General features: G+C 38.9%; 1 protein-coding gene across 1 annotated transcript; it reads left to right on the top strand.

Annotated features, from left to right (window-relative positions):
- Positions 1–580: 580 nt before the first annotated feature.
- On the top strand, positions 581–24,367 carry STX17 (syntaxin 17; the record flags this gene model as incomplete). Its single annotated transcript, XM_079533269.1, has 7 exons — positions 581–703; positions 7,236–7,301; positions 15,625–15,847; positions 21,009–21,127; positions 21,216–21,266; positions 23,341–23,427; positions 24,128–24,367. The coding sequence occupies 7 exons, from the start codon at positions 581–583 to the stop codon at positions 24,365–24,367; spliced, it is 909 nt and encodes a 302-aa protein (XP_079389395.1).
- Positions 24,368–25,585: the final 1,218 nt, after the last annotated feature.

Genomic DNA, 25,585 nt, shown 5'->3' on the forward strand with positions numbered 1-25,585 from the left:
TGCTGGGTGATGCTGTGGTGACTTCAGGAAGGGACAAATGCAACTTGAAGTAGAAGTCTTCAGTCAGAAGCTCTTACTTTTTCTGGAAGGTGAGCTTCCAGAATTACTGTCTTTTCACGATATGTGTTACAACTTTAAAGGTTTTTCAAGATGTAAATTGGCAGAGCTTGAGCTCAAGGAATGCATCTAATTATGGATGTTATTTCAACAAGGGCTTCCACCTATCTTTATGCATCTTTATTTGCAGCTACCTTAATTATTTAGCTATTTCTTGTTACAGTTAAATTTTTATTTATGAAAGTAGATTCCCAATGCCTGTAACTAAATGGGAGTAATGCATTCAAATGCAAATAAAAATGCTAATAGGGTATCATTTTTTAGGTAGGTAATACTGTACTCAAGCACAGTTTTGTTAGAAAAGCTGAATTACCTTATTTTGCTTTCTTTTAAAAATCTAAATGACTATATTTTTGTGAGCCTGCAATTTTTTTTCCTCTCTCTTTCTTGTAGGGAGTTTTACCTTGGTAAAGGCATACTGGACGAGTAGCAAGTATTGCCTTCCTTGCAAGGTGCTTTTAGGATGTCTGAAGACGATGAAAAAGTAAGGCTCCGTCGAATTGAACCTGCCATTCAGAAGTTCATTAAAGTGGCAATTCCAACAGATTTGGAAAGATTAAGAAAACACCAAATAAATATTGAGAAGGTTAGTGTTCGCTTTTTGCTAATGTAGGTCTTTTTACAGCAGTCGCGCTGAAAGGTGATGCATGGATTTTATAATGTTTAAATGCTTCTGGTTGATATTGGTTTGTATGTGATAATGAGACTGAATATGCTTCCAAGAAAAATCACCGTTGAGTTAAATTCTTGTACATGCTTCAAATACTAATAAAATGAACACGCCCAGGGCAGTTTTGGCACGAAATGCCTAATGTCCATATTATTAAACCCCCATATTCTGTAAAACACAGTGGCTGCATCCACACTGCTGTGTTAACTCTTTAATCATCATCAGAAGTTCTTTAAATAAGAGCAATCTGATGCAGCCAGAACAGTGCCAGGGACAGCTGTAGCAATTAGCTGTGTAAGTGATCAGATTCGAACGTCCCCTCTCTCTGCTTAGTGATTAAAAAAAATATGTAGCCTGTGGAAACTGACAGATTGGTTTGTCAAGAAAGGTGGTAAGAGATTCACTAAAACAAGTATTAATGTTAATAAACATCTAAAGGGGGGCAAATGAATGAGGCCAGGCTCTTCTCGGTGTATAATGATAGGACAAGGAGTAATGGCCTAAAACTCAAATGTAGGAAGTTCTGTACTAATGGGCAGAAGAACTTCTTTACAGTAAGGGTGATGGAGCAGTGGAACAGGCTGCCCAGAGAGGTTGTGAAGTCTCCTGTGGAGATATTTAAGACTTACCTGGACTCCTAGCTGTGCGACCTGTTGTAGGGTACCTGCTTTAGCTGGGAGTTGGACTCAGTAATCTCTTGAGGTTCCTTCCAACCCCTGCAATTCTGTGACACCAAATAACTAACTAAATAAATAAGGAAGAGAGTGAGTGACTCGGAAGAAGTGCTTGTTACTTTACTGTAACTTTACCAAATAGGCAATCATCTGAATGAGATTTTATGTGCAAGATTTATGCCTTGAGTAGCTCGAGGATGGGGAAGAGGGAAAACAAATCTTAGTATAGTTGCTGAGAACGTAGTCAGGAAATAATGTGTTTAAGTGATAGCCATCTATACTTATAAGAAATGCTTAGTTTAAGTGATTGTAAGTGAACAGTAGGCTATTTCTAGTTAGTAGTCATTTCTTCGAAATATAGTGATGTGGCTGGAACAGTCACTTGTGGTTTGTTTGTGGGGTGGTCTTTGGAAAGACTGCACGTTTTGCTGTGCCTCTGGAAGTGTGCTGTGTTTTGGTCAAGAGGGATGATTCTGGAAAATAAAAAAAGGTTGTTTGCAGACGCTCAGTAGGTGCTGGTTAAACTCTTCCAACCAAAGGTTACTGAAGGATTTAGCCAGTGCTGGGGCATGCTCGAAAGGAAACTTCTTAGCTCATTCCTAGATGAAGAATTGTGAAGAAGTATATTGGGATGGAAGTTGACAGTGCAGAAGTGACTGACCATGAGAAGATAGAAAAAACTGAGACAGAGGAGGAAGATCTGGTACTGTGAGGACTAGTGATGGTAAATAATAGTGGGGCTATTTCCTTGTAAGAGTGTAGTAAGGATGCAATTAGGGTATGAACTGCAATATTCACAAATTGAAAAGTTTAGTAGTATGATATTTGCCTGAAGCAGTGGCTTTTTAGCGAGATGAACTGTATTTTTCCAGCCTGTTGTTTACACTTTGTTATTCATTGTTTGTCTAATAAATTTTATTACCTAGATGCCCGTGGATTCAGCATTTTCTTGCCTTGGAACCAGCCACTTTGCAGCAGCCCCATTTTATTCTAGTGGCCAGAAGCTGATCTCCAGCTTCTCCCACTAAGAACAATTGCTTGAGTTCCTTTGTGCTGTAGCCAGACTACAGAGCAGTAGTGATTCAGAGTCAGTATTAATTGCTTTTGGGTGAGAATAATGGGGAAGCAAGGAGCCTCAAGTGTTAAATACCTCAGGAGAAGCTTCTAGGATCAGTGTGTGCATATTCTGGTGCACGTGGCCATAGAGCTAGTTAATGGTAAAGAATGATATGGAATAGGATGGGATGCAGAGGGTTCTTAGAGGAGAGCTTTGTAGTATTTTTTTTCCGCGCAGGCTGTTTCATTCAAATAGAGAGAGGCTTGGTAGCTAAGTTGTTGCCTTCTTTCTTTTAACCAGAAGTTTCCAGCTGCCTCTGGAAGCAGCATAAAGAGAGATCTCCTGGTTGCATGGAGGCAGAGTTCTGTAGGTACAAACAAACAAACAAACAAACAAACAAAAAAACAAAACAAAAAAAAAAAACACCCTCACTTTTTAGCATCCATAAGCTCCCTACCAAGGGGCTTCCTATGGCTTTGAATGCTGTAATGAGAAACAGAGACGTGATTAGTGTGAGGGATGGTTGGGAGCTGCCGCATTTAGCAGCATCACCTAGCTGGTGAGGAGGGGTGGGCAGCTACTTGTTGATGCTACTGGAAATCTCTTAGGTATTTAAACAAGGAATAATTACGCTGTATCTAGCCAGATAGAGTTACCATGGTGTCAGGAAAGGGGTGAAATACATTCCACTTAATTCAGCCTTGTGTTGATCAACTGGCATTTTTACTGGCCCAGCAACTGAAATGAGTTAAGCATTCCTGTTCTGCAGACAGAAGGGGAATCTATAAGGATGATTTTCTGTGTCTAGAAGAAAATTCAGAAAATAGTAGCACTGGGGATGAAATGAGGTTTTAGATTAGTTGTGATTTAACACTTTGTTTGAAGCGCTGCCAGAGAAGCTCATTCTTAGCCACAATTTAATTATAGGAAATACAAACCAGTGTTCTTGTGATGGCATTGGTTGACCTCATTAAAATACCATGCTTATTGAGTAGTTTATATTTTAATGTACAAATCTGATGCAATCTAAAAGTATTTGGGACATTTCTTGAGCTTATTTAGATTACTGACAGAACAGATCATTCACACTGATATAATCAACTTAAGAAATTTGAGTATCAGAACAATTCTTAAATATTTGTAAACTGATCTTAAAATTAAGTTAAGTGCATTTCCTCCAGAACATTTCTTTTACGGAAGCCAAAAGCTAGAGCAGTGTGATTCTGTGATTCTGTGATTCTTCAGACTAACATTAATAAAAAAAATTGTGCATCTTTAGACGATGCAAGTCTTGGCAGATTTGATATTTGAATTATTACTGGCAAAGTAGAATTACTAGAAACAGGTAACTACTGATAAAACTTCTAAGTAAACACTTGGCAACTGTGTCAGGAGCTATTGAGCAGTGTTGACAATGTCAGAACTCTGTATAGATAAGAAATACAACGTAAAGCTTTATGAGAAGTAATACATCCAAGTATAAAACTAGTCTCTGAATGCCTTATTCTTTGAAAAGTCCACACTTAGGGTAATGTTCTTGAAATTTGGAAGTTTCTTTATTTTTTAAACACTTACCAAGCTGTAAGAACTATTACTATTCCAAACTTCACATTTTTGACAGCTTTACGAGTGCACAAGAATAAAAATACATCAAAGCTGCATTTGAAATCTTTTCCTCGAGTTAGTTTTAGATTATTAGAACTCTAGCAATAGTTTGGTTGAAATACTTCCATAGTGATTTACACTTGTATATCTTTTATATGCATTTTAGCCCATAATGAATGTGTTACAGTATTTCTGCATGCTGTCTGCATCAGGAGCTTAAGTGGTTTTCTCAAAAATATTTTTTTGTAAATTTAACTTTCAGTCATGCAAACCAAATATCCCTGGGGGTTAAAGGATAATTTTGTAGAATCTAGTCTTGTTTATTTTACAGGCTACTTTTAAGCAAAAATCACTAATTATGTCAAATTGCTTAGAGCAGCAAAATTATTTACTTATGATGAAGCCAATATCTCTAACCTCATTTCATGAATATTGATTTAAACCTGAGGTTCCAGAGATAGTCCAAACAATTAATCTACTAAATCACTGTTTGAAGAAACTATAAAATCAATATATAATGAAATGTGACCTTGAGTACACCTTTCCAAGGGAAGTGCATACCATAAATCCACCATCATAGCATTGCTTTTCAAAGATGACCGTGAAACACTGTTTTGAGTCCAGTGTTCCATATGTGAGTTCCTAAAGACTTAAAAATTAAGTTGGTAGTCTATGCTTGTGGGTTTTAAAAATTATTTTCCTTATCTTTTTTTTCTTTTTTTTTCTTTTTTTACCTTAAGATTTCTTGTTTTCTTTCACTCTGAAATAGGGAATAAAATGCATGCTTATCCAAAGGAGCTTCAAATTTGTTCATTCCTGTCTGGTGAGAGAAAGATGGGGGTTTTGGCATGCTATCTTGAACTTTGCTGGGGAGGATTAACAGTCCCTAAGGAAAAAAAAACACACACAAAAAAAGAATTAGTGTAAACCATAGCAATCTTTTCTCAGTTGCGCTCAATTAAAGTAGTTTGTGAAACACTTGTTCTCTTTGACATGAGCCTGCTGACATGGGGAGATGATGGATGAAGGAGAAGTGACACAAAATGAGGAGCACAGAAATCTGAGTCTTAACTGCTGGCTTCATCCCAGTGTATACATTTGCCTAAGACTTCTATTATTCAAATTGACATTAATTAAGATTTAGCCTGCTACTAAAATGAATGCAGAAGGCATTCTGAAGAGTTTTGAGTTTTTTCCATGTCTAGTAAATACTTTCTGGAAGAAATGGAATGGATTCAAAACATAAACCTGAAAGTCTTTTTAAGACAGTCTTTGAAGGAGAAAAAGTCAAGCAGGCAAAGAGACTGAGTGTCTAAAAGTAACTTTATGTTTTGTATTTCTGATGTGAGTGTAACTATTTGGCTGTTTTTCTGGCACAAAAATTTTATTTGGCACAAATTAAATATGTGAGTATTCTGTTGGCATTTTTAATTTGTGGACCTCAGTTTTATGTGTATTTCTTAATGCTAAATAGAAGTAATACCTGTGTTCAAAGTTTGCTGTGTCTTGTCCCTGAGCCCAACAAGGTGAACATTGGCAGTAGTATGGCCTACTTTCTGATGGGCGACAAAGGTGGGTCAATGAGGAATAGTTCTCTGGCAACACAAATGTCATTGCTCTGCATGTATTCAGTCATGATGTTGTTTGAGGCCATATGTTTGCTGGGCATTTCTAGAAATGGTGAAAAGCAAGAAGGGTTTCCTAAGGAATTATTTTTCTTCTTAATTGGAAAACTTTTTTTTTTTTTAATTATTGAGAATGTGAACATTATAATGCAGTCAATTGAAACTGAAAAAAAACATGTTTTTTTTTTTTCCCCAAACCCTTCTTGTTTCATTCTCGGAAGTACTTGTTACTTCTTCAGGGACGACTGAACTGGAAGGCCCAATGCTGATCCAGGCTTTTTGTGAATTTTATTTTAAAGAGTAATGGCTATAATTTTAATAGTGTAATAATTTATGCAGAAGTTGCTTGTTTTAAAAAAAAAACAATTTTAATATGACTTAACTGAGTGTTAAGTGTTTTCTCTTTGAAAGCACTTCAAAATTGTAACATGAAGGAACAGTTTTCTCTGAATATGAGTAACTTCTTGTTTCTTGGCATGTTTTAGCAAACAGTAATGTGCAATCCTCATTACCCTGGCCTCTGTAACCAGAGAGATAATCAATAAAATATGCACATAGTAGATAAGATGGTATTTTAATTAGCACCAAAGCATATTAGGAAACTGGGGAGTTAAAATTTACATAAAAGTACATCAAAAATAGTGATAAATAGTTAGTTATTTAAACAATTGAAAAGAGCATCCTAATATTGTCTAGCATTTTAAATCTCTCCTTTGATGATTTCATCACCTGTTCCAGGATTTGTAACTTCTGCTTTTCTGTTGTTTTGCTTGGGGCATTCTCTGCTTTGGTCATGTGTGTTACTCAGGTCAACAGGCAGTAGCAGGGATTGATACATTTTAATAATAAAAGGTTTGTATGTCTTGATATGCAGTGATTTTTGCAAAATTTGCATTTAGCTAATGGAGTAATGACCTCTGGTCTGTCCAGTGTAAAGTGCTATGTGGATTGTTTCCCATCACAACACCATGGAGCTTCAGACGGGTGCCAGATTTGCCTTGGTGATCATTGCAACTGTGTAACTACATAGAAAAAATGGAAAGTGTAAATGTAAACAGTAGTGTTGTGTAATGAGTGTGGTTCTCAATGTAAATAATATCAGATACCTTGGTGTCCTATGTGACCAGTCCCCACCCCTCGCTTCCTTTTTCCTTGCTCTTCCCTTCCTTTTACTGACCACCAAGTGATGCCACAGCAGTGTTGGGACACTGCTGTATTTCTTTGCCATTAAGAACCGATGCCAAAAACTGGATTATCTGCAATTCAATGAAAAATATGTTGTGCAAAATTATCCACAAAGTACATTGCCATTTAATTCTCTGATTTTGCAGCAGAAATGCCTATGACTCAGCTTTTTTTTTTTTTTTTTTTTTTTTTTTTTTTTTTTTTACTGTTAATTTGGGAAAATTAAAGAGGTTTCCTTTTTCTGCTTAGCCACGTGGGGAAGGGAAAAAGCAATTATATGGAGTGTTTTTTCTTTCTTTTAGTATCAAAGATGCAGACTCTGGGACAGACTGCATGAAGAGCACATTAATGCAGGACGAACAGTTCAGGTAAGGACAATAAAATCATAGTGATGTTAATGGAAATGAATCACATATATAATTTCTGATGCCTTAGGGGCAGATCTTTACAGAGAAGTATATTTTACAGAGGGATTTGCCTGAAATATTGTTTTGCTTTGCTTTCTTTAAAAGGTTAGGGATTTCCTAATTTTGTCCTATGATGCAAATACAGTCAGAAATGTTTTGAAGCAGGTGGGATGGCATGTCAGTGGCAATATTGAGAGTTCTTGAACAAATAACTTCTAGTCATTTTTTCAAGATCTTATATTAAATTATTTTGTGTACATTTACGGTGAGCTTTTTTTGATACTGTGTATGATTTCAAGTGCACACATGACTGCTGATATCCCAATCAGTATTTGCATGCAGCTTTATGTAAAGTGAGGGTGGGAGACTGGCATTTTGTGAACTATCCTATTACGTGAGTGAGTTAGAAAATAGTGAGATAATGAGACAGTGTTAATTCTGAAGCATAGTTTCAGACCAAACATGGAACATCTACACTACTAGTTTGATGTGCAAATTTATTATTACATGCATCATATTTTCGAAGGATGAAGCACCAGACCCATTTTTCTGCATGGTATCATCTCATTGCCTTCGTGCATAATCAACCATAACTCAGCACAGAAGGAATCTCATATCTGCTTTTCAAAAAAATAGAAAGCATGTCCTGATGAAAATGGGTGCCAAAGGTAATGCCAAGCATTGGTAGTACACAGCCACAGTAGACTGCAGAAAAACACAAAGGCCAGATCTTCACAAGTTTTGCTGATGCAGGTACAGCAGCTAGTAGTGGCAGAACTGGTAACAGACCGATCTTAGCCAGCAAGAAAGGCATCCTGTGTTGATTTTACAGTTGTTTTTCAGAGCAGGGGCAAGACTTTGTTACTGGACCAAACTTTTTGTATCCTATCCTGCATCGAGCAGGCTTTGCCAGTGGGGATGGCACAATCCTAAAACATCATATTTAAAAATTTTAAAATACTATGCTTATTGCAATACTTTCCTGACACCTGTGGATAATTGGGCCAGACTAAAAATGGAAAAGGAAAAAAAAACTCAGAAAGAACTTTACTGTAATCAAACAACAGCACTAGGCAGAAGGCAGAGCTAGAGTTACCTTTTTTTGAGGAATAGAAGGTATTTATGAGCTTTTTTCCTGTAAATGATTAGAAGTTATATGTGAAATCCACTGGGTTTTTCTTTTAGATTTGAGTGCTCATGGTTTTCCCTAAGCATTTTTGACATTTGAGCATAAAATAAGTTTATTCCTTGTAGCATTAAAAAAGGATGCCAAAGGGATTTGCAAAATCAGTCCTGTTCAGGTGTTTGCTTGTGTCTGTGCTGTAATCTACGTTCACATCTGTGAAGGGTAAGAGAGGCTTCTCTTGGGGCACCTTATGTTCAGTGTCATTTGTCTACCATGATAAAAGTATCAAAAATTACAGAAACAGCAGTCATGTTGAGGATGTTGTTTTTAACCACGTGACATCTCTTAGTAATAAAATATCATACTTATCTCTAGAAATATTTACGTTTGGCTTGGGCCTAAAGCCTGTGGTTTTCACTTTCAGTCAGAATAAATTTTCTTCCTTTTTATTTAGTCTTTACTTCTTATAGGTCAGGATGCAAGTTGTGCATCAAGCTGGTCACATTCAGATACCCAGAGGGCCAAATAAGGATCTGGATCTGGATCTGCAAGAAGTGTAGAGTAGCTCTCTATTTTAATTAAATAGTTAGTAGTCTGGATTAGTTGATAATAAATTATATGACATGTAGAATGTGTTTGCTGTAAGCTGTTTAAATGTTTACCAATGGACTTGTGATCTGTTTGTTTGCGAAGAAATCAGATTAATTATTGTGATACCAAATGTTCTCCGCAGCACACACTTTGCTCTCAGAATTAGATGTTGTAAAAATACATTAGGAATCCCTAAGTCAATATTGACCCAAGGCATCCGCCACAGGTTTTAGACAAATATATGCACAGCCACTCTACATTTAATCCATGTGCACATAATTAGCCATTTTTCTGAATTTTCAGTTTACCCAGAATAATTACTTCTGTTTTAAGTTTGATGATGGTCAAAATTCTAATAGAAGTGTAGATGAGCAGAAGTGTATACCTCTTCTTTCTGGTGACTGAATGCCACAGGAAAAACTTTTAAAAAGGAAAGTGAGGAAATGGAAAACCTGTGTGGGGCATGAAGACGCCCTGAGAAAACAGCTCTTGTATGCGCAATTGTTTATGGTATCAATGAAGGGTCATGTAAAACCAGTTCATTGTTGCAGCCTGTTGCTATCTGTAGGGTACATATAGCCATAATTTAGAGTTTGTTTGACCTATACCAGGAAATTTTTACTGTATATTCTTTGTAACAATACTTGGAATGAAGTGCAGAGAAAGTAAATGATGACAAGGGTACATTTACACAGCTAAGCTATTGTAATACTTCCTTAAAAATTTTATTTATGTTTGAGAGAGGTTTGGATGGTGGCTTTATTTAGAGGTGCTATTTGATTCTTAAACTGAAACAACGTGCAGAATGGGAGGAGTGTTGAATGACACAAAGAAGATAGGAGATAAAAAGGGAGTGATTCATTGGAGGTGGCAGATCATATGGCTTCCATGTACTATTTCAGCATAAATCATTTAAAGTCTAAATTGTTGGAAGTAGTGTATGACATCACACTTAATAAAGAAGAAAAAGAGAATAATGATGGCAGAGACTGAATGTAATACTGGCTTGGTGACAACGATTCAGTTAGTTGGTGGCACTGGGAGCTGCGTAGGCTGATGGAGGAAGCATAAGTGAAATGCTGGAGTTTCTATGTGCTCTGGGATATAATATCACTGAGGATGAGAGTCTGAGGCAGGTACTTCCATGGAGAATGTTAAAGTAGCTGCTGTTGCCTTAGATAGTACTGGAGCTTCAGGATCATTTTATATTTGTGACTTTGGTCTTTTCCATACAACATGAGGTATCTCCACCAGTTCTGGAAGAGTCTGAAGTTCTATCTCCTTTTCAAGGGCTTTGGCCTCCTTGCACTCCACTGACATTTATGTAAGGTGGGGCCATGCAGACACAGTGATTATCCTGGTGTCAGAACCTCTTCTTGGGTCAACACTGAAGCACTGCGATGTACCTCAGGCTCTTTGTAACTACGTCTTTCCATTGTGCTGTTATTTGCCCATGGCCCAGGCTCAGTGCCATAACATGGCAGTGCAGGTCACCATGCGTGTTTGCCTGCAGTTACATGGGAATTTCACTGTTTCTTTTTTTTTTTTTTCCCCGCCAGTTATTTGTTCTCAAATGTCATGAAGTCCTGCACACAAGAGACTGGTGTAGCTGGTACAGTGTTTCTGGTAATGTTCACACAATGTAGCATCCTGGTGGAACTCTTACCTCCAAATCTGTGTACAGTTTGGAAAAACTGGGCTCCTTTGTGTCCCTACCTCAGTTCTGTGCTCATTTATGAACAGTGAACCTTATCCCAATAAAGTCCCCTGAGACCTAGGGATGAAAGCATTACATAATAGCCATGTAATATTATTTCTGCTGTATAACAAATGGCGTAAAACTGCGAGGGGCTCAGGGATTCTGTTGGAGAGGACAGGATTAGAATGTATAATGATGTTGAGATCAGTCTGATTTTGGATAGTGACAAAGACAGTCATTAGGCAGGAATCATTGACAGCGTAAATGCAGCATGTGAAGCTCTTCATATAGGTGCTCTATAGATAAGAGCTTGTGGGACACGAAATAAAAGTGAGCCTGCAGTGTGATTGTGACAGTGATTAAAAAAAAGCACCAAATAACAACATGAGATATATAAGCCAGAGAGCAGTCAGTGCGCAAGATCATGTAGTCTCTGGTCAGCATTAGTAGGATCCCAGGACTTCTCCAGTTTGGACACCACTCTTTTATAGAGGCTGTGGATACGTTAGAGAGCATTCAGGGAGAGCAATGAAAATGATAAGAAATTGAGGAAATGGAACTTATTTGGAAAGGCACAAAAATTACTATTTTTTGTTTGAGAAGTGTCTGACAATGGCATGTTATCCACTTGCAGGCTTGAAAGATTGCTGCACAGAAGACAGGCTGTGCTTTCCTGTGCATTTCTGTTAGATATGAGAAAAAACTGTGGCAATTAGGATAATGAAATCCTACAGTATTATATCAAGAAGGCTGTAGCTCTTCATGAAGAAGTCTTTTGGAAACCAAATTAGATAAGTAGGTATCAAAAATGAAATAATGACAACAGATCACTCTTTGAAGGGATGGTTTCACAAAGAGTTTGCCAGCTTTATCCTACATTTCTTTTGTGAGAAAGCCATTTGAAACGAAGAGTTGTTTTGTTCTGCTTTGTTTTTTGAATGCTAACAGACCAGAATTCCATACGTTATGAAGAAAAATTCTGAGACTTTTAGGCTGAATTTGGTGAATTCAGAACTGAGGAGTTTGCATGAATGAGAACAGCGTTGTGTGTTGCCTTCCTTGCTGTCCTGTGAAAATTATTATGAAAAGAAGTCACAGCCATTTGCATTTCTGTAGCATTTATCAGGTTACACCCTGGTGAGCTCCTGAGATGCATCTCCTCACAGCAGGGCTTAGGGCCCTTGCTAGGCTGATTCCATTTAGCTTGTTTAATTGACAATAAATTGAATGAGAGTCATTTCCAAATCCACAGACCAAGAGGTACTACAACTACATTTCACCAAATATGCAAATGCCATTATTTGATTCCTCTGTCTTCTTTCTCGCAAATATTTATCTTTGATCAGCAATATAATAATGTGCAGTGAAACTAAGGACTAGACTTAGCCATGCCTTGGAGTTTCTGTCTCTTGAAGCTTCTGTTCAAGATTTTGAAAACTCGAGCACCTTTGGTCGTTGTACAGTAACTGGGTCTCTACTATAAGACAGACATGGGCCTGACACAGTGGTCCAGAGGAAGGCTGGAGCACCTCTCCTAGGAAGACAGGCTGAAGGTGCTGGGCTTGTTGATCCTGTAGAGGCTCCGGGGAGATCTCATTGAGGTCTTTGAATATACAAAGGGAGCTTATAAGAAAGATGGAGAAAGACAACAGTTTTAAATTGAACAAGTGTAGATTTAAATTGGATATATGACAAAATTCTTCATGATGATGCACTGGCACAAGCTACTCAGAGAAGCTGTGGATACCTCATCCCTGAAAGTGTTCGAGGCCAGACTGGATGGGGCTTTGAGCAATCTGATCTAGCAGGAGGTTTCCCTGCCCATGGCTGGGGATTGGAACAAGATGGTCTGTAAGGTTCCTTCCAATCCAAGCCATTCTGTTCATCATACTCATGCTTTTGCTATACTAGTAATTTGCTCTAGCTGTACTTACAGTGCTGTAAATCCCTTACAGAGATACGTCTTAATTCCAACTGGGAAACTTTCCTTTTTAAGAAGCTGCTTGGAAGCATTATTAACTCACACCAAACTCATTGTTGACACTGTTTCTTATAGGCTGCTTGGCTGCTAAACAACAGGTTTTTGTTTGGCTTACCATTTTCTGTTTCCATTAAAGCCAAAGTCAGGATAGTATCTTTATTCCTGAAACAGAACAGCATGATCACCTTCTCTCAGTCCTCTGTGTATGGTTCCTGCAAACTAAGTAATGAAATGTTGCATCTAGATAGTCCTATTTGGTCTTTTAAGTTACATTCATTACATTGAAGATTTTATAAAATGAGAATTTTGGCATGGGGTGGACTGTGACAGTGATAGCATTCTCCCTTTTTCAGTCTCTTGGGGAGACTATGGGAGATAGATTAAGATGAATGTATATAGAAAATTATTGCACTATGTTTCTAATTTTACTTGATATCTTGCAAAATTATTTATTGTATTCATCTCCCTATTTATTTTTTTTGTTGATTACTGTTTTTACCTAGGGTTAATCTTAAATAATGTAGCCTAAATTGACTGGTAATAGTATTAATTTAAACATACAATAGAGTATTCTTGTATTAATTTGACAAATGATTTTTATGAATCAATAGTTCTTTGGTTGCCTAACGTGTCTCATACAGCATTACTTGAATTTGTTGTTGAATTATTTTCCTTCTCTAATTATAATTCTATTATTCTTTTCAAGCACATTAAAAATGTTAGTTCTGCTGGTGTGTATAAATAAAATAAGTTCCAATTACTTCCTGCTTTTTCAGGTATGCAAGATTGCTTTCCTAAGGCATTATTGCCTGAACCTGGTTTCTGTTATTGAAAAAAAAAAAAAAACCACCTTTATTTTCCTAACCAATCCCTGGTGTTAATCCATTCTTTTGTTCTGCTATGAGAAGAATATTTAAAACAGTTGGTAAATAGTGGAATGAACAATATAAATCACTATATCTCCTTATAATGTAATGCAACGAATATAGTTTTTATTGAAGTCTTATTTAAAAAAAACAAAAACAAAAACATAAAAACTGTGCCCTAAAACAATGAGTAGCATAATTTGGGCTATCAATTTCTTTTGTTCATTTTTTAGAGAAAGAGAAGTTGCATGCATTTCCAGATTTTAAATGCCTAAGCAATGAAATTTTTGCCCTAGACAAAAATTTATGTCACAGGAGATGCCTGCGTTCGGGTTATTCTTGCTAGCTGTGAGTAGTTCCTGTCCACTTTAAACCCTTGCAATTAGATATATTTCTGTATCTTACTAATTCTTCTCATTTGTGCATAAAGATATCTTTACAAAATAAAAATGATAATTTGGAAAAACTGAGGATCACAAATGATTGCAGCCTGAAGTGCATTAATCACCACAGTTGCTTATTATTTAAAAAACAAAAACAACAGCAACAATACAAACACAGGTTCTAAGAAGCGGTCACTTTATTTAGTAGCATCTTGACTTTATGCGACCTATGTAAATATTTTGGCAAACCAGTCACAGATACCAAAATAATGTCAATAATTGCAAAGTGAATTAGGTGAACTGTGAACCCCCAACACCAGAAGGAAGTGGAGTTGTGGGAGCAGGTCCAGAGGAGGGCCGTGAAGATGATGAGAGGGCTGCAGCACCTCCCATACGAGAACAGGCTGAGAGAGCTGGGGCTCTTCTGTCTGGAGAAGAGAAGACACCAGAAGTATCTTAAAGCAGCCTTCCAGTGCCCGAAGGGGGCTACAGGAAAGCTGGGGAGGGACTTTTTATAAGGGCATGTAGTGACAGGACAAGGGGAAATGGTTTAAACTGGAAGAGGGCAGATTTAGACTAGTCATCAGGAAGAAATTGTTTACTGTGAGATTGGTGAGACACTGGAACAGGTTGCCCAGTGAGGCTGTGGATGCCCCCTCCCTGGAAGCATTGAAGGCCAGGCTGGATGGGGCTCTGAGCAACCTGGTCTAGAGGGAGGTGTCCCTGCCTATAACAGGGGGTTGGAACTAGGTGATCTTAAAGGTCCCTTCCAACCCAAACCATTCTATCATCATTTAAATATCTTAGTTGAAACTCTAAACAAAAGCGGCCTGACTCTTAACTTGGAGAAGTGGATGAAGTTGACAACAAGGAAACAAAAATATTGATGGGGATGACATAAATAAATATTTCTCCCTTGTTTTGTGGTTGGCTGATACTACAGAAAGAGGTAATAGGTGCCACCTATTCCTTGATACTCGGTTCTTACTCTTCTGGAGCCGATGGCTTAATTGCTGTTACAGAAGATAGGACACTTCCTGAAAGATTCTGACCAGTACGTCTACTCCATGCACTGTGTGCACAAACTGTTGTTTTTTCTCCAAATTCCATTGAAGAGGGAATTACTGCCACCATTTCTGTTTTATTTTAGAAAATGGAGTGACGTTGAGTAAGAAAATATGAAAAATACAACAGACGTAACAAACTGGTTATGATCTAGTAGTGCTTCCAAGTGAAATGCACTCAGAAGTAGTTTCAGTGAAGTAGAATACTTACAGTGGTGACTTACAAAGAGTAGATTGGCCATTCGTTCAAAACGGACAGGCTTTAAGTTGTGGCATGTGAAGCAAGGACTTCTTTGCAGAGTTTTATAGGGTGACTTTTTCCATTAGGAGGAGTCTTTGTTAAGTGGATCAAAAGCATTCGAAGAGTGCAGGCTGGAGAGAAGAATGGATCTAAAAGAGAGGTGGCCAAGAACAAAAAAGTTCTTTTGAAGTAGGGACTTTGAGAGGTTTTATTTCTCTTAGTCGATTAAAACTTAGAAATGGCACTTTTTGTGATCGCTTAGAAAATGTAATTGATCAAATGACTGTTACTTCCTAACCACAGAAGGTGTTAAATATATTGAAATTGTTACAGCAACTTCGAGCCAATATGAGAGAGATGGAAAAACTTTGTTTGCGAGTCCGACAGGAAGACATCCCAGTTCTGCAACGGATGATAAATCCAGTGAAAGATGAAGCTTCATCTGCCATAAAACACTTCCTGCAGCTCCATTCTGAATCTGCAGAAGAACTTAAAAGGCAACTAGAAGGACAGGAAGATGCCTCCTTAACCAGATCTGCAACTGTGGGAGGAGGTAGTAGAATTTCATGTCTGTATCTACTGTATCTATATCGTTGTGTCCATTCAGCACTTTTGACTAGATATAAATGAAAGAAACTAAAGAGATTTCAGTTGAATAACAATTGTTAATTCAGAAGTGGATTTTCTTTCCCTGCGCCACGCTTTTATTACCCACTACTGAGTTTTGATAAGTAGTTGAGTATCTTAGAAAGAGAGTAGGTGTGGCCTTCCATGAAAAAGAGAATACGTCTTTCTTTAGCGTTTGATCTTGGTAACAGACAAAAAGCAGAAAATATTATAAATCCATTTAAGTTAAAGATTTTGCAAATGCGCTGTAGCACGCAACGAGTCAGATGTTGGCTGTTTTTCCTTCCTTTCTACACAAAATAGATTCTCATTCTCTTGTACCATTCTGCCTCCAGGGGAAATACTTACTCTGCTTTGGCATTAGCCAGCATTCTCTACTATTAATCTGTGAGAAAGTTGATTTTATCAGTTATATCCTTCTACATAATAGTAATTAGATTTATTACTTCAGTAGCAGCGTTGTTTAAAATTGTTTGGCAATTTCATGCATCTTTAAAATGGTGTGCTTTCAGTCCATGGCATTGTAGAAGAACCTGCCCTCACATTTTATTTCATGACCCTTCTTGCTGCTGTATAAAGAACTACAGGAACAGTTTCAAGTGCAATTAGCAAGGAACTAAGTCTAACAGAAAGAAAAGTTGATTTAGAAAAATGGGCTTTCAAGAACATAATGTGTAGTAGCATTGCTAAGCGTTACAAAAAACAAGTTGTATCAAATCTGCAATTCATGTCTTCTTGCCAGACCAGTAAAAAGTGATTTGATTGGCTTCTGACATATATGGTTCTTGATTATATTCAACACTCTCAGCATCTTTTAGCTTTCAGATGTTCCTGAGCTGATTGTTCAGGAGTTTATCCTAATATTATTGTGGATGTCAAAGTCTGGCTATTTGCTGCATCCTCCTTCCTCTCCAAATAGAAGAAGATAACTGAGTTTGTTCTCTGCAGTCTTCTGGGATACTGTTCATGCTCTCTACACAGAGAAAAATATGTTTGTGTTTTCCAAGGTTGCTTCTTAAATAATCTGGAGTGACTTTCATCAGACACTTCAGGTTTCAAATACATCTCAATATTTGGAACCTGTTTTCTTTATCTTTTGCCTTCTTGTTAAAATTAATTGCATCAAGTGTCAGATTACAGCTGCTTTTTTGTGGAAAGACTGACGTATGTAGCTCTGTGTCATCCTGTTTTCTTTCTTCGCCCCGCGATGCACGTACTTATACTTCCTTTGTCTTTCTCTGATGGCAGTCCATGGGAACTTTCTTGCTACCATTTATTTAGCTCTTCTGCATTCCTTTAACCTTTTGGAGTTTCTTTCCTATAGGTTCTATTAACCAGTTTGCTGGATTTGTTGATACTTCTTTTTTGGTCTTATTCTGAGATTTAGGACAGGCAACTCTGGCATTCATCTGTATTAGCCATTACTTTCAAGCTCCTTATGACCTCTCCTGTGTTACAATCAGAATAACATTTAAAACACCTTTTTTCTTGGTAACTTTCTACAGTTGTCCTCAGTACATTCGGTTATTTTCTTGCAAGGGCCTTTTGCTTTTCTAACAGTTACATGGATAGCAAGTGAGAGCTGCAGTGTAATTCCAGAGATCAGGACTGCTTTTTAATCTGAAATACCTTTGAATTACGATGGAGACCGAGCATAACCACACCTTAAAAAGACAAGAAATTGATCGCAGAGATTGAGATGGAAGATAGAAAATCATTACTGGAATGACATACTCCTATATGTCAGCTCAGGAATACAGAAATAGCTCATTCCATTTAAAGTGAAACATACAGTAAGGCAGACAACTAAATTTAATTATATAGGGTTTTTTTTTTTTATTATGGTTTGCCTGACTGCTGTGAAAGCAGCTCTGTTGAATTGCTAGCACGGATGCAGTGTATTGCCTGTTCCTTTGTGCTTAGAGGCTGCAGTCCTGAAAGGAAATCTTGGCTGCTGATCTTAATCAAAGGAGCTTCAGTATGCCCATTCTCTGTGGCATGTTGCTCCCCATCTGGTAGAGAAGTAAGGAGTTTACAAATTCAAATTGCCCATTTGGAAGGTGTGTCAGTGAAATGATGTGCTTCCTTCACCTGAGCTCAGATCCAATAGAACTGAAATTTAATTGCATTTTAAACAAATATTAACAAAAGGTGAGACTCTACTCCAAAAATCACTAAGATCTTTTAACCAGCATATTGAATATTGCAGAGCATTAGATTTTTATCTTGAATGTAATGAAGTACGAAGCTGCTCTGTGAGGTCTGCAGAGGTATTTTGTATTACTGCATTTCTGTGTAAATGCTGGAAGCAGTGGAGTCATTTCCATTCTCAGTTCTATTAAAATTGGTTAGCCTTGATAAAACATAAACTAGGAAGTATAAGTTTCCTACTTGTATTTTCAGCCCAAATGTGACTTACCCTTTTTTTTTCCTAATCGTTCTTATTCTTTACCTTATGTTTTGGAATCGAGGGAAGAATTTTATTGAGAATTTTTAATGTCACTAATTTTTAGCTGTTAGAGAATAATAGCAATGTAAACTGACTGAAAATGTAAGTTCTCTTGATTTTGTGCCACTCAAATCTTCAGCATCGTTTCTGTGTTGTGTGGGACATGCATTTCTGCAGTAGGTCAGCTTGGGTTGCGAAGGACAGATTAGAGCAGGGAACGTAATTTGTAAGGAGGCAAATGTGCTTAAAGAGTTTTTTTTTTCCACTTTTATTATTATTTTATATATAATTAAGAATAATGTAATTTCAAGCAAATGAGCATGCATGTGGCTGATTCGAATACGATTAGTTGGCAGAAGAAACTGGGTTTTGAAATAGGGTCTTGAGGGATTGGAATGGGATCAAATGCTCAAAACCAACATCAGGTGTCAGAATATTCAGGAAAATTGGTTTGTCCAAAAAATGCATACATTTTGATACAGGATAAACTGTACTAAGAAAAGGACTGCTTGAGAATGGAGTGTTTAATGTTAAGACCAGCAAGCTATGCTGCACTTAAAGCACCCCATGAAAGGAGCCAGCAGAGCCCCAGGATGCCCCAGGCCCAGCACTGCCACCAGGACAGGAGAAGGGGTGTCCTACTCTGCTCTGTGCTGTGCTGCCTCACTTCCAGCTGCCTGTGCAGCTCCCAGTGCTGCAATATGAAAGGGAACAGAACTGTTAGGATGTCCAAAGGAGCACTATGGAGATGTGTGAAGAGCGGCTGAGGTCCCTGTGTTGGCTCAGCGCAGAGCAGAGGAGCTGAGGGGAGGCCTGATGGCGGCTGCAGCTCCTCACAGGGAGCGGAGGGGCAGCGCTGAGCTCTGCTCTGTGGGACAGTGACAGGGAACGGCATGGAGCTGCGTCAGGGGAGGGCAGCTGGGGGTCAGGGAAAGGGTCTGCACCACAGGGCGGTGGGCATGGAACGGGCTGCACAGGGCTGTGGGCACGGCCCCGAGTGCTGGAGTTCATGGAGCGTCTGGACACTTTCAGACACAAGGTTTGATTTGGGTGGTGCTGTGTGGAGCCAAAATCTGGACTTGATCCTTGTGGGTCCCAGCCGACACGAGATGTTCTGTGGTTCTAATAAATCTGATGTTACAGATCAAAAATATATTTTGGAAGAGTAGGTGATGATAATAAAGTGCGTTCCTCATCTGGAGTTTGAAAGGAAAAGGGATAGAAGTAATTAAAAAACAGGCCTGAAATACAACTTAGTCCACCATTGTTGCACTGCTCTGCATGCTTAGGAATTATGGCTGACTGTCGGCTTCACTGATGTTAGAATTGTATTGATCTGAGAGCAGTAAGATTTGGTGCTTGCTGTCTTCTGAGATGCTGGGATAAAAATGTTGAAAAATGGACACGTTATAAAAATGTATTGTTTTTATTTTATCTTAAATTAATTCCATGTATTAGCATGCTTTATTATTCAATTTTTATTGAGAAAGGTTATTTTTATTCATTTTTCATTGTTCGTATCAGTTGCAGTAACAGTTATATAATATTGTTTCAGTACCTTGGCACATTCATTGCTTCCATCGAAGACTTTAATGTAATATTTACACTACAGCATTGTTAGAAATAGCACTCCAGTCTTCCCCATATTAAGCTTTCCACCCTCCTAAGGAATAAACACCAGTGTGCTGCTAAAGTAGCCATCTTTCAGAAATCTTACTAAATTAGCATGGTCTTTGCACTGTGTTGAGATACATAAGTTCTCCAGCCTGCTTTTCATACTCCCAAGCTGTTACTTGATCCTTACAACAGATTCCAACTTGCTGCTGCTGTTCTTAACTAGCACTGAATTAGCCATCCGTAGTTAGGCACTTGTCCATTACAGCCATAATGGCTCAAGGTTTTTGGCTGGAGAAGGTATGCGTGTATGTGTTAAATGTATCTGCTTTCCACCATGCCACCCGGCCGTCACTCCTTCCACATTTTTTCCTCAGTAATTTGTCCTACTGTCTTTTATACTCAGCACAGACGGTTTAGAAAGGAAGATGCTCAAGAACATCTCCTTTACCCTGCTGAGCTTTAAATATTTGCCATCATCAGAGTACCTTTACCAGTGGGACAGAGCACTACGTGTTTGGCAGCACGGTACTTGGTTTTCATTGCTTTTACTTCAGAATTTTTCTCTAGCTACTCCAAGGCTGTAACAGCTGAAAGCCAGATGTGGTAGAACAATAATAAAAGAAATGACCAGCTTTGGAAGTGCAGTGTGTAGATGTCATGTGTAAATGAAGGCTTTGTCCCAAGCTCGATTTTCTGCTGCAAATTTTTAAAGCTCAGCTAATAGGAAATTGATGGACTGGCCCTAACTTCAGGAGTGTAAGTTTCTCATCGTGCTCAGAACTGACAGTGAAAGCACACTGTTAGAAATGAGCCTGTTTCTTTGGCAATAACTTCCTTTTAGGAAGTTGTGTAGTGCTGTGAGTAGGACTTTTGCCTGTGTGGTAGTTACTGGGGCTGTTCCTCGCCTTGAATTATTTTAAATATCAATTTATCCATGAGAAACATCAAGAGTGAGAAATTTTGCATGTCACCTGCAATCTGATCCATTGTGTTTATTTATAAACATCATGTTTTTTTCATTCAGAAACTTCATACAACGCAGAAACAAATGATGGGTCTCAAAGTTTAATCCAGATGTGTTCTCCCCTTCCTGAGATACCTCAGAATGAAAATGCAGCTGAGTCCTGGGAGACGTTAGAAGAGGTATGCTGGGACTCCCTTACTATCCTGTTGGTATTCTTGCTTTTAACAAGTTACAGAATAACTTTTTTTTTTTTTTTTTTTTTTGCAGGACTTGATTCAGCTCAGCCAGTTGGTGACTGACTTTTCTGTGTTAGTCAGTGTAAGTATGAATTCTGCATTCCGTATTAGAAGCTTTCAAAAATGAGGGTGAGTGGGGATAACACCCGGTTGGGGAAAAAAGGAGAGCAGTTCTCCTGTCTGTAATCTGAGTGCAGACTGACCTAGCTGCCACTTAATAACAGCAACACAGCAACAACATAATAACAACAAGAATAGCAGAATCACATTAACAGAATGTATTCAGTCAGGTGTTAAATAAATTAAGGTTATGAAATGATAGCTATGTTGGGAACTTCAGGAAGATGTTCCCCATTGAATGGAGGCAGTGTATTTCCCCACAGTTAGCCAAGATGCCCAGGTAGAAGTCCTGACTGTGCTACATGGCACCTATAGTAAATACACCTCTGGTTTCAGATGACTGGTACATTTAATACTTTCCAAAGTCATGGGTGATGGATATCATTATTACATTTATGTTGAATTATCTAGCACTAAATTAGAAAGCTTTCTTCTGGTTTTCATGTAGTAACAGAAGAGGACTGTTGTTTGTTCCTCTTCTGTTCCTATTGGTTCAGGTCCTGGCAAGGTAGATTTCTGAGGAGGCAGTATTTTTTCATATCAACAACTAGTGCTGCTAGTTGCTCCTAAGCAACTCCTGATGTTGTAGCCAATGCCCTTTGCCACCTGAGGAGCCTTAGAAGCAGCTCTGCAGTGCTGACTTCAGACTTGTAGCCAGGTCCCATTCATTCTTATAGTTTCCAAGGGTAACAGTGGCTATAGACTTCACTGCACAGGTTGGGCATCTTTCAGGTACTTTAATCTCTTAACCAGGGGTACTAGGAAGAGTCTGAAGCTTCCCTCATCTCCATCATTCTCTTTCTTTACTTATAAATGTGGCATCTTTTATCAGCCACACTTAGTTCCCAGTGTTTAATTCTTCCTTTGACACTGGGAGTTTCAACCCACCGTTCTCAACTGCCACAAGGGTTGTTCAATCTGATCCCCTTGCTGTTGAGCTGCTTGGGATAGATGAAAGAGCTTTTGTTCTTTCTCTAGACTCTGTGCTGCTTCACTGAGATTTGTTGAACTGGAAAGGGACGTTAGAAAGGAGGGGTTCCTGTTCCCAGGACTGGATTTTACACATAACCATCATTAGACATTAGACAAGAGTCAGAAGCGTTCAGTGGCCTTCGGTAGATTGCAGATGAAGGTACCACAGCTGGACTCAGCATTTTCTGAGTCTGAAAGAGGACAAAGTTGTGACTGCCTTGTACTTAAGGAGACCGTCAGCCATCTGAGGCATGAAATAGCCTAAGAACCATAGAGATCAATAAGAACAAAACCCTCTCTCTGTCCTCTCTGTCTGCTGCTCCAGTGTTCTCTGAGAGACTGCAGGGGAATCTTACTGCATTCTGACGAAGGATGGAATGCTTCTTTTAAATCTTTTAAATCAGAGAACAATGAAAGGTAAAGCAGTAGCAAGTATATTTCAGTTGTCACTGTTGTATTTGTGAAGTGAAAATCACAGCCAGAATCACAGAGTGGCCCAGGTTGGAAGAGACCTCAAGGATCATGAATCTCCAAGCCCCTCGCCACAGGCAGGGCCACCAACCTCCACATTTAATACCAGACCAGGCTAGTCAGTGTTTCATAATATCCTAATTAAGTACTTCTATTTAGATTTCTTGGCACAACTTTGTATGTTGCAGTTGGTACTGATAAATGCTTTTTATAGACCTTTTTTTGAACACGAAGCTCAGCAGGAAACAGAAATGCTAGTTTGGATTGTTTTCCCCTTTGAAGTGCAAGCTCATCTATTCACAGAGAAGATTTAGAAATCATATGTTATGGGTTGTTTTCTCTAACAGTAGCAACGCATTGTGTAATATTCCCACCATATTATTAGTTGACAGTTAAGCTTTTTTTTAAGTAAGTTTGTAATTTCAGCGCAGTTTATCAGATCCCATTAATGAACCACCATTAAGGCTGCATGGCTGCAGTGTGTGGCAGATGAAAGCAGCTGTGGGGCCCTGATTACAGGCATTAAAATGGTGTGTATTGGCTCACCGCTGCTTCCCAGCAGGTTCTCTCACTCATAATTCCTTTGCATCTAGTCTCAGCAGGAGAAGATTGACAGGATTGAAGACCACGTCAACAGTGCTGCTGCGAATACAGAGGAGGGAACCAAAAACCTGGCGAAGGTAGGGATCTGCTCCTGCTGCTGGATCAATGGTACTCTGCTTCCCAGCAACCTCTGTATTAACCCCATTGATCCGCCGTCTTTAATGCTGAGGGAGCCAGCAATTAAGGAAATAAGGAAGAAATGACCCACAGGTAGCAGGGGGAAAAAAAATCAATCTCTCTTGTAATTTTCTATCGCACCCAGGCTACTAGAAAATACTTTTTTTGTTTCTTCAAATCACATTATGTGATACTTTAATGCTACTTCGGTGTACCCGCAAAGATGTGAGCATTCAGCCATTGGCTCACAGGAATCAGATGAGCGTGAAACAACAGAGCAACGGGGGCATGCAGCTCCAATGGACGTGATGTCAGCGAGAGCTGCTAATAAGCCACACGCCTGGATTCAGGCACGCTATTGAAGTCCGAGCATTTTCTGTTTCTCACTTGATTCAGTGATGGAGACAAGGTCATAAATAGCGTGTACAGTCAGCCAGTAGCGTGTAGAAGATCTGTCTCCGAGCTGCATACGTGAGAGAGCTCAGTTTTCAATTGTTTGGGATTCATACACGCGGGTAGCAGAGCATCTTTTTTCCTAATACTGATTTCTCAAGTGTATTTATTGCTGAGCATTCAAATCATTGCCAAGAGCAATGAGAAGAGAAACACACCTCACAACAGGAAAGGGTTCTAACCCTTTTTCTTTTTTTCTCTTTCTAGGCTGCAAAATACAAGCTGGCAGCTCTGCCCGTGGCAGGTGCAGTCATTGGAGGAGTGGTGGGGGGTCCTATTGGTCTCCTTGCAGGCTTCAAAGTGGCAGGAATTGCAGCTGCACTTGGTGGTGGGATTTTGGGTTTCACAGGTGGAAAACTGATACAAAGAAGAAAACAGAAACAGATCGAGCTGGTCTCTTGCAGCTGTCCAGAGCTTTCTTGCCAAAGTGCCAAAAAATCCAGCTGAAGTATAGACTCATTACGAGGAACAGAAGTACAGTAGCTGTGCTAATGACAGACTTGCAGCCTCCTGCTTTAGATTTGAGGCTGAGGTGTGAATTCTGCAGCAGTACAGTTACGTGGGAAGGGTGAAACAGTAATGTCAGAATTTTGGAGCTTTCTGTTTTCAGACGTGATAAGTGACTTCAATCTTTTAACTCTTAAGAACTATAGGGTAACTTTTAATGATAAAATTCTTAAAGGAGGTATGTGAACAGCTGATGGGTGACAGGTGCTTCAAGCCAAATTTGCACAAAATACCTTTCAGATAAAGAGATTTAGAAAACTAGTGCTTTCTCATGAACACCCTCCCCAGAAGCCAGAGCTTGTATTATATTATTATAGTAATTGTTGTATATTATTCTAAACTCCTGTCCTCCTGAGGCAGGAAAATAAGCTCCCATCTATCCTTTATGTTCAGGGCACTTTAAAATCTCCTCTCCGTTATCTGGATTCCCAAACTCCTCCTGTGTATACCACCAGGACACAGGGAAGCACTGTTTTCCATAGAGTAAGGTTAAAACACTGGGTGAGTAATGTGGAAAAACATATGTATATCCAGCATCTGTCTGCATCAGCCAGCTCAGATCAGCATCTTTTATTTATTTTATTTTGTGTACTCCTCAGTTATTCAAACCATAGTTAAGACTTAAATAGCCTAAGAAGCAGCACTGGGGGAAAGAGTCATTTTCCATGGCTCTTCAGCTCCTTGTCTCAAGAACGTTGCTCAGAATGAAGTGCCAAACTCCAGCACTCTGAGCCAGGAGCCTCAGCTGCCTTTAGGAGTGCTCAGGGCCAGCTGCTGCCCTCGCTTCTCCTGTCCTGGCACCAGCAGTGCCATAGAGGGAGAGCTTCGCTGGAGGTGTGCTTCCTCCATGGCCTTTATTCAAGGGTGGGTATCTTTTATACCAAGGGTGGATGGAGAAGCAGCAAGTCCTGGTGAGAAATGTGTTCAGTGGGGCAGCACTGAGACTTGTGCTCTGTTCCCCCTGTATGGCTGCCTCTGGGCCTTTTCAGTGGAGATTTTGGGGCGTGTTGTTAGGACTTCCTCTAGCTTTTTACAGAAATATTCTGCCTTCCTCATTTCAGTGCTTCAGAAGCCATTTGCTTCTGTAACCTCTGCTGTTGCACACCAGAGTGCTAATGCTTTTATTTTTGTATCGTCTTACTGTTATGCATGTAGTCC

The sequence above is a fragment of the Tetrao urogallus genome (assembly GCF_951394365.1).
Source record: "Tetrao urogallus genome assembly, chromosome: 3".
NCBI classification, from domain to species: Eukaryota; Metazoa; Chordata; class Aves; order Galliformes; family Phasianidae; genus Tetrao; species Tetrao urogallus.